At 39.7% G+C, this 12,137-nt stretch overlaps 1 protein-coding gene across 2 annotated transcripts in view; it reads left to right on the top strand.

Annotated features, from left to right (window-relative positions):
- The window catches only part of LOC109473969 (GDP-mannose 4,6 dehydratase-like), a 43,746-nt gene that overhangs the window by 19,183 nt on the left and 12,426 nt on the right, over positions 1-12,137 (top strand). For both annotated transcript variants that reach the window (XM_019774160.1, XM_019774159.1), the window contains exon 10: positions 2,610-2,706. In XM_019774160.1, coding sequence (XP_019629719.1) covers positions 2,610-2,706 — 97 coding nt within the window. The remainder of the gene's footprint in view (positions 1-2,609; positions 2,707-12,137) is intronic.

The raw sequence follows: 12,137 nt of genomic DNA, 5'->3' as shown, positions 1-12,137 counted from the left end.
CTTCTCCCACACTGTAGACCTGAGGCACAGTGCCCCTGTTTGCTCGTGTGTGTGGGCATAAGTATGAAAACACTTCAGCTTTCTGTGAAAATGTTTAGTTTAGACATGGAAAGAGGATAGACCATTTGAACACACACACAGTGCAGTTTTGATGGGTATTACAGCCATGTGTACAGTTAGGGAAAAAACACCTACCATATACATCAAACTGGCATTCAGATATATTGTATATTTCTATGAAATTTGGTAAGGTTATGTTGCCACATGGAGAGTTCCTCCATCTGTAAACTCTGAGCTGAGTTCTGTCATAACCTTATTATTGCACAGGTGGGAGTGTTACACTAGGGACAGGGGGAGGGTGTGAGTTACAGGGTTCAGAAAGATAACTTGTCAGGTGTGGAAAGCTGCCACAGCCTGTATGAATACATGCCCAGTATTTTGTCATGGTGAAAGACAGATGGTTTTCGTCCAGAAAACGATTTACAAATTTTGACTGGTTCATGACTGATAGTGATACATATATGACATGGGGAATATAAAATTTCTTTAATTGTATCTCTACACCTGGTCAGTAGAATCAAGGAAGTTATGTTGATACAATTGAAGAAAGGAAAATGTATTTTCATTATACAAATAATTAAGTGGAAACAGGTTTTAAAGACAAGTAGTTAAGGTAAACAAAAAAAGTGTAAAGAATACAGAAGGTTGTGATAAAATGTGGAATCGATGATGATAAACCATTGCAACATTCTCTCAAGTACAGTATGTTTTGGAAATAAATGTTGGAACTTTGCTATTTCTATTCAGCGAGAATCAAACTAACAATATGATTTTAATATGTTCCATACTTTACAAGGACATCTTGAAAACAAAGGTGTGGGTTTCCAGTCCATCAAAGGTGTTGACAAGTTGGGTGGGTCCTGTCCAAGATTTAAGGCCAGTCTTCATATGTGGAGAGGATCAAATTTTGTACCAACAAGCATCTTACACAGAGGGTGTGAAGGGGTTTCATCAAAGTTTCAACTGTTGCAAAAAGTCAACATGTGGTTTTGGAATTGTTTCACAAATGATGCAATTTCCACTCACTTTTGAAAATAATTGTTCACTTCAGATAAAATGTTCTGTAGTTTTTTCTAAATAACAGATTTGAGAAACCCTTTCCACAGCCTCGTCAGGTGGAGAGCCAACCACTGGCTGTCTTACATCAATGAGACAGGGTCAGCATGATCACTAGCAGCAGAACTTAATCAAGATATCTGAAGTGATTGGGCTTGTAGCTGGGTGGGACATAAATTCCAGGCATGTTTACAGTTCACTGTGACACACAGGCCTCTCTAGGCACTTATTTCTCTCCTACATGGTGATAGGACAGTAAATAAGTCTCAACACCTACAGGTTTGGAGGAATTCGGTTATTAGAAACCATTTCTACATTGTAACTTACAGCAAGTTAGTCAAAAGTTACATATGCCCTATGTAACAAAAGTTGGTAGGAAATGATGGGCTAAAAACAACATGATCAATAAGTTTGGGACAAATTTTGTGTCTTTACTGTTGCAACATTGCCATTAGCATAACCCTAAATTAGGGATAGCATAACTCTAAATTAGGGTTAGCGTAACCCTAGATTAGGGTTAGTGTAAAAATACTCCTGCAGTGCTAGCTATGCTCTTGTTGTACAAACAAAATCAGCAACAAAACCAGATTTCGACCAGAGTTTTACGAGAAACATGTTCTTCCAGAGGGAACAAATGGACAGGGTTTTCTGCCGACTTTCTTCTCAGCTGAACCATGAGCCATGTTGGTGGGCCGGTGCTGTAAATGTGAGGAGCAGGGCTCTGTAGATGTACATGTGTAGAAGTAAAGAGTCGTTTCCCACCCCTGCATCTGTGTCCAGGAAGTTTTGCTCACTCCACCATGCGAGGGCACCTTTCTTCTCTCCTGACCCATAGAACGGGAAACTTTTGCAGAGGTGCCCAAGCTGGAAACCAGCAGTAGTATGTGGAGGACCAGTCTAGTACAGGGCCATGTGGGGTGGTTTTAAATAGAAGAAACACCCTTCTCATGTGATAGGTTTCCTGAGTATGGCTTGTTGCACACTTTCCTAACCACTATCTCCAAGTTCAAGTACATGTACTGTACCAGTAATTCTCGATCTTTCATGGTACTTTTATGTTCACAATCTTTGCAGTCAGTGCTGCACTGCGAACTTATCATTATCATGAACAAATAATTCACCAACTATCTTTCTTCTGCACCTCCCGACACTGCGAACATATAGTTTCACAAACATGTCCATTTTTTTCAGACCACAAACTTTTGCTACCCCGAACATAAGTGAATTACAGACGATTTTTTGAATCTCCATTGATTAATAACAAGCTCCTGTCCTTGAACAAGGGTGGAAATGTAAACTCTCAGTGCACTGAAGAAAGCCAAAGAAATTTGATGCTTAAGTTGCAAAACAAACAGTAACAAATTACATAAATTACAGAATTGTTTTGTAACCCCCTTGGAAACCTTTGTGAACAGGTTGTCTTCAGCACAATATGGACTGATGAAAAAGAGATGAAGCAATGTTAACCTTTTTCTTTCCTTTATTTTCTTCAGCTGGGAGGGTAAGGGACTGAAGGAGGTTGGGAAGGACAAGGCAACTGGCACTGTGCGAGTCAGGGTGTCCCAGAAGTACTACAGGCCCACAGAAGTGGTGAGTACAGTACTCTCACTCAGTAAACTTGATGATCAACTTGTAATGTTTATGTTATGTCTTCTATACTGTATTGTAGCAGCACATACATGTAAGAGGTGTCACCAAAAGTTACAGCTGTGAAAGAAATGATGATCCATAGCCCACTCTTTCTTAGAGGGTGGTCTCCTGTGCACTTGGAGGAAGAGTCATTCTAAATAGACTATAATCAGAGTCATGTGGTTGTGGTCGATGTTTATGTTCCATGTCCCACTGTTTACTGGTTAATATGAGAAAAAGTGGTGACTCATACTAACACGATGTCACACACATGTCTCTCCTATCACTGATGACTCTTGCAGGTGACATCTCCCAGAGAATACTGTCTTCAAGGCAGCTTGTGGCCATCCTAGTCCTAGACCATTCAAAAGTAACTTCTATCACAAGATTTACATTTGGTGCACATTTCTGTTGTTCAGCATGACTTTTAGTTTTCGAAAAGTTTTCCTTATTTTGTTTGTGCCTTTATTCTGATCAACAGTAAGTTTTGGTTTCTTAAGGTCTGAAAAATAGCAAAAGAAATGATAAACATTTTTGGACAGCAACTTTGAGTAAAATAATCCAAACTGCCCACCAAGATAGGCTAATATAGCATTGATGTATAACTTGATCAATGGTAAGTATTGCAGGACCCAACCACTTGTTTGCACATCATACATGTACCAGTCTTCATCTGTCAATGAGAATGACTTTTGTCTAGTGCCTTGTCAGCTATGATGAAGCTTAAGTAAGTACATGTGGCAAAAGCATTACTATTACAGGTGGTCACCTTTGTTTACGTCCAAGAACTCTCCACAAACAAATGTGTGAAAGTTTCCCACCCTGCTTTCACTGGAAGTGTTTCAGCAGAAGTCTTCCCATCAGTCCCTGGGGACTCCTCTCCTCATGGAGACAAATGGAGCTTGTCAATATTTAGATTTCCTGTCAGTTTGGTTGAAAAGTGGTGATTTGTATGTAAACATTGACCAGGCCCCTCCTTATCAGCACCGGGAGATGATGATTGACAGGTGGATGTTGGGGAGTTTGCTATTGTGTGTCAGAATTTACTTTTTTTCATCTAGATAAAATTTATTGGTTTCACCAAGGAGGCTAAATACATAACCTCCTTGGTTTCATTTGCAACTTCACTTACATGTATTTTGAGAGGCAAATCTTGGGGTTGAGGGTGGTTGTTGGTGTGGCAAATTTTTGTTGATTTTGTCCATCATATGCCACAAAGTTCCAGGGGTAAAATGGGTACTGGCTAGAGCCCTGGTACAATTTCAGTTAAATGCAAATTTGTTCTTTTTTCTGATTCTACATCCAGAAGGCTGTGAAATTATTCAAAAGCCTGACTGATCCATACTGTTCTGATGAAGTTTCTATATTTTTCTGCTGGTGTCTCTTTCCATCTGTCATTCTTGCATCCCATCCCCATGTGGTATTCTAACTTGATATAAAGAGTTTCTCATGCCCTTGTGGGACATACAGCAGTCCCAGATGTTCCTCTCCATGGGAAATTCCTTCTGTTTATCTTGTCCCATCCCAGACCAGGAAAGTAGTGGCTGCTGGATGTAAACACAGTAAATACCAGCCCCTCCCCATCACCAGCTGTAGAGCATGATAAGGTCCACAGGTGCTTACTACTAGCCTCTACCAGGCTTTGGGGAAGCGGCTGGAAAGAGTAGAAATTGGCCAAATACACAATGTAGACAGATAACATGCCAGGGGAGTTGGTGCGCTAAGGGAGTACATCTGCAGCAACCAAGGTAGCAAATACTTTATTTAGCAGACCAAATCCCCTGGTACGTTATCAGTCAATATCTGGTCAATTTCCAGTCTTTCCAGCTTCTTCTGAAGCCTGATAGAGGCTAGCTGTCCAAGTTGTCACTGATGGATGAAAGTCTCTATCAGCTACATCATCAGCATACATTGGTGATATTGATTATGATAATGATGGCAGTGATACCTAAGAATGCGCTAAGATTCTTTGATGGATCCAGTTCTTTTGATACTTTCTGATTGATGATGGTGGGAATGATGGGAGAACATTGATTCACCCACCCACCCCAGCTCCCATATTTGTATGTCTAGTACTAATTGGCACAAACAGGCCAATATCTCAAGTGTCTGTAATAACACTGACCTGCTAGCAGACATTTATTTGTCCACAGGGTTAGATAGCTTCTCCTGAGCTGCACAAACAAGCAGAGGGCTTGTTCCTTGGGTTGGAAGTGTCAGGCATTCTGATTGGACCAGCAGATACATGTAGGGATGGCCCAGATAGCAGTGTTGAATTCCCTTACACTGTCTGTCAGATAAAGTGCTTCAAGATGGGTTGTCAATGAAAGAAGATGCAATGATTGCCTAAAAACATCAAAAAGTCACAAAACACAAGCATTTTCTGATAACAAAGCACCTTTTCCACTAACTGGTGTATAGCTAGATGTTTTTCATGGAGAAGAATATGAAAGAACAACTTAGTGAGTGGATGGATGGACAGAAGGGCAGACTGACGGAAGGAAGGAAGGACAGACTATTAAGTGTGTCCTTATAAGAGGTCAAGAAACCCTTTTGATTTCTCAAGCCGAAGCATGTTGAACATCTCCTACCCAGATTATCATGTGTGAATGAAACAAAATCCCTGCCAAGTTTTGACATCTTTGATATGTGTCAGAATACCTTTCAGTGGTTAGAAAATTGCAGTGCAGTCTCCTGAGCCCCAGTGTTAGTAGGTCACACCTGCAGGAGGAAGCCACAGGCTTCACAGACCTGACAAGACTAAGATCTCATTTCATTTGGATTAACCTGGAATCCAGGCCTGTCCTTCTCATCAGCTAGGAGGGGAAATATGTGGAATCACATTCTTCTCATGAAATCAAGCTACTGTATATACTGGTACAACAGAAGACCAAACTCATGATTTTAGCTACAGTTCATGTAAATTACTCATAAAGCATGTCTACTGAAGGATATAAAGCTTAATCTGATAACCAAGGGCAGCTGCAGGAAGGCCAGAGACTTATACCAGTAATGATTATTGAATTGAGGTAATCTGGTCATCAATATGATATTGTAATTCACTTTATGTTCACGATAGCAAAAGTTCATGGTCTGAGAAAAATGAAAGTGTTCACAGAACTATATGTTCATGGTGGTCGCATGTGCAGAAAAAATAAAGTCAGAGAATTACAGTAATGATAAGTGAGCACCAAAACTGCAAACATAAAAGTACCATAAAAAAATCAGGAATTACAGTAGCTTGTTGAGTGCTGCTACTTGTCTAGTGATGAATTTATGACAATGACGGTGTTGGTTTTGTTGATAACCCCTCACTGTGAATATGGGTTTTGACAGCAAGTTGACCTAGGCATTGCTACCTGTTCCACCTTATATTGACACATTCTTGATTAATTGATTGATGTTTTCTTGTTTATCCTCTACCATTTCCTTTTAGCATGTGATAAGTACCTAAGAATTGGGTATTTCTGGCAAAGAACTTCTCTCTTTCCTCCAGTTGACAAGCTGAGATCTGTATGTGATCAGAGCCTGTGGTTTTGCCCACCTGCAAGGGATCTGTGGGGATTCCCTCAGAAGGTTTGCACCCAGCGTGAAAACAAAGCCCACCCGGGGGAGGGGGAGGGCAGGCGCAGGGAGAGGTCAAGTCTGGTGTTCATCAGTAATTTGTAGTTTTTGCACCTGTGTGGTCCTCCAGGGGGACTGGGATTTTATTTGTAAACCATCAAATAAGAAACAGCAGGGGGCAACATTACAGTTAGTTCTTTCACAACTATAAACTTCCAAAGCTAAGTAAGAATACAAGAGCTTCAAGTTATTACATTTCCATCTTAAAATATTTCTGACATGACCCTTACTTCTTTTCAGATAACTGGGATGAGTTTATTTCTGTAGTTTGGCACTGTACCAACAATAGTCATGATATACAGTAATAACTACAATCTTAAATCGCCCTTTAAGTTTTAAGTTTGAGAAATCTTGACCAACATCCGTCTTAGGATCATCAAAATCTCCAAATGTAACTTTAAAGTGATACTTAGTAAGGTACATGGAGGCATTGTCCTCACCATACTATTCCTTGTAGTACCTTGTACCACCTAATATACTCACATACAACACTGTGAGAACTGTCAGCCCCTAACTTGCTAAAGGTTAAAAGTGAAGGCCATGTTAGGCTAAAAGTGTAAATCTCATTCTGTGTGGCAGGCTTAGCTTGTGAGACGGAATCAAACCTGACAGAAACCACCAGGATATCAGCACCCCGGGGCACTGGTGTATCATGTACTCAGGACTTATTAAACTCTACAAGATGGAAGTATGGGATTTATTCATGTATAGTGAAGGGAAATGAAAAGGAAGGAAAGGAGGAAAGAAAGAGAGAGAGAATGAAGGAAAGAGTCATGGATGAGCAAAATTTAACTCTAGAAATTGTAGTAGAATTAGTAGACAAACCTGCATGGGAACACAGGTAAAACCACAATGAAATGCTTAGGAGGAATCTGCTCTGCTCCAACACTTCTTTATATACAGTGTGTGTTAGTAAAGAATTTTATTTCAGGTGATTGACGACTGCCCCTCCCCTTCTTAATTGACTCCTGAATCGCAATCAGACTTAAAGACAACATAATAGCTCCGATTTAGGGACAGGAAAGAAAATTTATAGAGCGCCTGCCCCCCAGGTAATTGGTAAATTGACCAAGTTTCACTGCAGGATTAGATGTTGTATCCCTGGCACCCTGTGCCCACCTGCACATGGGGGAGATTTGTCTCAATTAAAGATGTAGGTGAAGGCAGACAGGTTGTCTTGCATGTGGAGTAATTGTGCCGTTGTGTGCAGGTTGTGGAGCTGATTTGATGGAGTTTGAAAGTTGGCTTGACCCTGTGTCAGAGGGTTGGAACAATTGAATTGGTTCACAGAATACAGCAGGTTGGATAAGTAGACGACTCCAGGAAATCAGAAGATAATTTGTTCAGAGGAAAAAAAGTGACAAACTTTTGAGCTGGAAAAAGATGTCACCAACTTTTTGGATACTTCAGAACAAAACAAAACATTGCAATTCAGCAGAACTTCTGCTGAATTGCAATGTTTTGTTTTGTTCCTAGCGGAACATTTTTTACCCAGGACTTTTTTTCTTATAAAAATTGCAGTCCCTTTGTTACAGAACTTTTATTTGACAATGTTGACAAATCATTTCTTTCTTTCCAAATCTTGGTTCCTTCAAGTAACCTACTAGTATGTTGACTTTAATTAACTATACCAAAAGTGTTGATTGTAATTTCCATCTCAGCAGTTGGATTGAGCCAACTTGAACCCTTCAGCGATCCAACTGCCACCAAGTGAAGCTGTAATCCCTGACAGAGCCCCTGGTGTTGAACCACATGTTCTAGGCTCACACCAGGCTTTACAGCCTGAGAGGGGGGATTCATTTTCTCAATTATTCCGTCCTGTAGGACTTTACTCCCATCATTCCACTGACCTTGACTACACTTCCACATGTTACAGGACTGAGGAACAGATTACACGTTTGACCTTCAGGCTTGAGGTGCACTGGTTCCTTACATGGAGGTCGGCTGTATGAGCTTAACAGATTTTATCCAAGAAAAATATAAAAACTGAACTGAAGGTTTGTGAAGTGCTTTTATGCTCAGTATGATCTGACATAACCCAAAATTCATGTCCACAAATTCAGAAAGGTTTAATGACCATGCATGAGCAATCATTAAAAAATGAGCCAGTGCATGCCATCTTGGTGATGACACAGTAATCTTTAACTCCATATAAACTATAAAGCGACAGTAGTTAATATTTCCTTTAATTGTCCATGGAAATGGTCTAGTCAAGATGTTGAATCATGTATTCAATCTTCATTTCAACTAATGCTGTCACCAATCTAGATGCATTACAAAAGAATTTCAAATCAAGGAGAACACCACAGCACTCCCGCTTCAACTATCAAAATCAATGAAAATTATTTTGGCTATTCTGAGATTTTGACAGCCACTTCCTTCCACAAGCCTTATAATCAGTAACAATTCTAGGAGATGATAACAGTATCTTGCTGCACTTGTGAACAGACAAAGTACAAACTGAATTCTTTCCTATATATTGACTAACATCAATGGATGCATTTTAAATGACGCAATTGAAAATGCACCAATATTACAAAATTAATGTAGTTTTTAATGTGAACATACCACATGAAAATGATTAAATGAAATAGTGTGGCATAATGATAGAGCATTTGGCTCAGAACGCAGAGGTTCCGCGTTCAAATCCTGCCAAGTCACCAACCTTGTGCCATTGGTAAAGGCACTTAACACGACTTTCCTCACTTCGCTCAGGTAAAAATGAGTATGCCAGAATGATCATTAAAGAAAAACCAGTGTGTCCTTGGCCTAAAGAGCTAGTTACCCTCCCACCTGTTGTCATTAATGAGTTGATTTGCATGAAAGGTGAGTTAAAGAGGAGGTAGGATCAGTACCACAGGTGGAACTAAGCAGTGAGGCTGTGCTGTGTTACCGGGTGGTCCCAGGTTACTGCTGTATTGTTCTTTACGGACCTGCTTTTGTACACGTGTGTCTGTGTCTTGATCCGGGAAAATCTCGCCGTATCCCAGGATGCACCTGCACTCACTGGAGTGACACTTCAAGTCCAGATGGGCAGTCTGACACTTTTTGTTTCGTCTGTGTATTTCTTGCCAAATTTAGATAATAAAATGAAATCACTGTGTAGCATTTCAGTAAAAATGCATTAACCTTTGCGTCAACTGTCAGAGAAAATCACAGTTAAGTGCTTTAAAAATCATGCATCTATTCTAGGTGACACCTCATTTTGGGCAGATTGCCGCAGGTAGTTTGACATTTCATAGCATGTACAACATAGCATGGGAGTTTTGGTTGATTTATTCCTTTGTACGCCAAAGATTTGAACACAATCCATTCATGCCTCTTCTTAAGATCTTATGTCTGCCTGCCAAGAGATCATACAGGAGTATTGTTGAGGTGAAAATGTTGGTGAAATTTTTTGGGTCAAATCTAATTGCATATGTTAATCTGTATGTCATTTTTTCTCCTCTTTCTTCTTCAGTTTTCAATTTTTGCAGTGATCAAGGAGATATATATATGATTCATATTTATGTCTTTGCTATGATACAACTTGTTCCTATTGTAGCTAGTGTGTAGGTCCAATGACAATATGTTCCCATACAGTGGAGTTTTAATGTAATTGCAGCACAATGGATCACCTCAACATGTAACAAACACACGTTTCCATCCTAAGAAAACACAAGAAAGAAAACAAGTCTATCCAGGCAAGTTGTACTTGTATTGCTGGTCTGACAGACTAGGGTTAAGATATCAAAGGTGAGGCCTTGCAGTGGGGGCATTTTGGCAGAGCACATAATTCCCTACATGTTTATGTTTCCACCTGTTTAACTTGTAACCCTTGTTAGATGGTATCTCTCCACCCTCATACCTGAAACCATTATCCCTCATTAGCAGCACAAAAACAACAAGAACCCCCACTTCCAGCGCAGCTTGGTTACCATGGCAACAAACGCGGCGCTTCACCAGCCCGATATTGACAGTCAAAGCACTTGAGATTCTTGGGATTTGAATACCGATTGTCGAAATTTTTCTTTGAACGCCAGGACAGTGGAAAGAAAGTGAACAAAGGCACAGTGTTGTTTTGGTATGAATTTGACTTCTAAAGTATGGCTTATAATCAGGAGTTAATCCTCCATTCTCCCGTTTCTAGTATTTCTTTGTAAACTTAATAGAAGTCTTCTTCATTTTGTCTTAATTGTTTCAAGTCAAAATACCAGACTGGTTAACATGTCAAACAATGAACTTTGAACTTGTGATGTGCATTTATGTGAAGTTGAAAACCTGTAATAACTTGGAAGACAAGGACTTTCTTCACTTTTTGGCATTTTGGGATTAATTCATAATCTGAATTGGTACCAGTGATCTTTTTTTTGTTGTCAAAATCAGAAAAAAAACTAAGTGGCAAAAAAGAAATAAGTCAAGAGCCAAGAATATAGATTGGCATAGCCTTGAATGTCTTCTTTACATGTAAGACTTGACTTGTGCAAGTTGAGAGGATGCAACACAAAAAGCCCTCTGGTATTTGTGAAAAATCTTTTTTTCTGCATACAGAACTTAACTGATGTGTTTGATAAGTAGAGGAAACATATTGAATTGATGAGTCCATCCCCACCATTGTTCCTGTTAAACCTGGCTAACACCCGACCATTGTTCAGGTATCAGCCCACAAACTCTTCATTTCCATGTAAAGCCCCTGCCCCTGCCCCACTAGTCCCCCTCACTTCACCTGCGGCACTTCTCATGCATTTTGATCAAGATTCTCATCAACATAACAATAACAATAACACCACTGGATCACTTTTGTTAACGAGAGGGGTGGGAACTATTTATAAGGTTGGTCTTCCTCCAACTTCTTCAGCAAACCTTTTCCCAAGTACTGTAGTAACTATACTGTATGAACAGGCTGTCATTTCGATATCTTGTTGTTTTTGCCTTAATACATCATCATACTTATCTAACGAATATCAAAAGTAGAAAAATGTAGCTACATATAATTATATGCAGGATATAAAGTATTTTTCCAGTGGTAGTTTCCAAACTAATAAACTAAAATAAAACCTCCCCTAGTTTTGCCAGAACAATTTTTATGTCAACTCAGAGACTGGTTACAAATATCATTGTAGGCTCATAGATGTTCCATGCATAGCTGTCTTACAAAATGACAAAATTTGCTCTCTAGTAAAATTTTCTTTCCATAGTGTCACAAAAATGTCCAAATTAGTGACACATTGTACTTCACAATGAAGGGGAAATGCTACACAATAACATTTGTGTATAAAACATCTGCAGCTTTACCTGGCTTATCCCAGCACCCAGAAATTCATGAGAAGCACTATTCCTCTTTTAGGTTATTCAAACGGGGATATCAAGTTAGTCGCCCATATCTGCTGTATTGTTGTCCTACAGATTCTCAGGTACCACCCAGAGAGACAGGGTATCTCAACTCTGGTAGGAGACCCATCTACAAACTACCATGTGACTTAACAAGTTTCGTATATTCCTACGTCATTTTTAGATGTTAGGGACTCACCATGAAACTTATAGAGAGCTTGTATAAAAGCTATCTTTTCAGGTTATTTCACCCTTTTAAATTCTGTTTTTTAATACACCTATCTCCTTATTACCTTCGCCAAGAAGGTTATGTTTTCAGGGGCGTTCGTGTATGTGTGTGTGTGTGTGTGTGTGTGTGTGTGTGTGTGTCTGTCAACACGATAACTTGAGAAGGCCTTGATGGATTGTCTTGATACTTGGTAGGTGGGTAGGTCTTGATGAGACCTCAAAATGATTAG

Source organism: Branchiostoma belcheri, unplaced genomic scaffold (genome assembly GCF_001625305.1).
Source record: "Branchiostoma belcheri isolate BF01 breed outbred unplaced genomic scaffold, Haploidv18h27 scaffold3, whole genome shotgun sequence".
Taxonomy (NCBI): Eukaryota; Metazoa; Chordata; class Leptocardii; order Amphioxiformes; family Branchiostomatidae; genus Branchiostoma; species Branchiostoma belcheri.
This window is presented reverse-complemented; position numbering and strand designations above follow the sequence as displayed.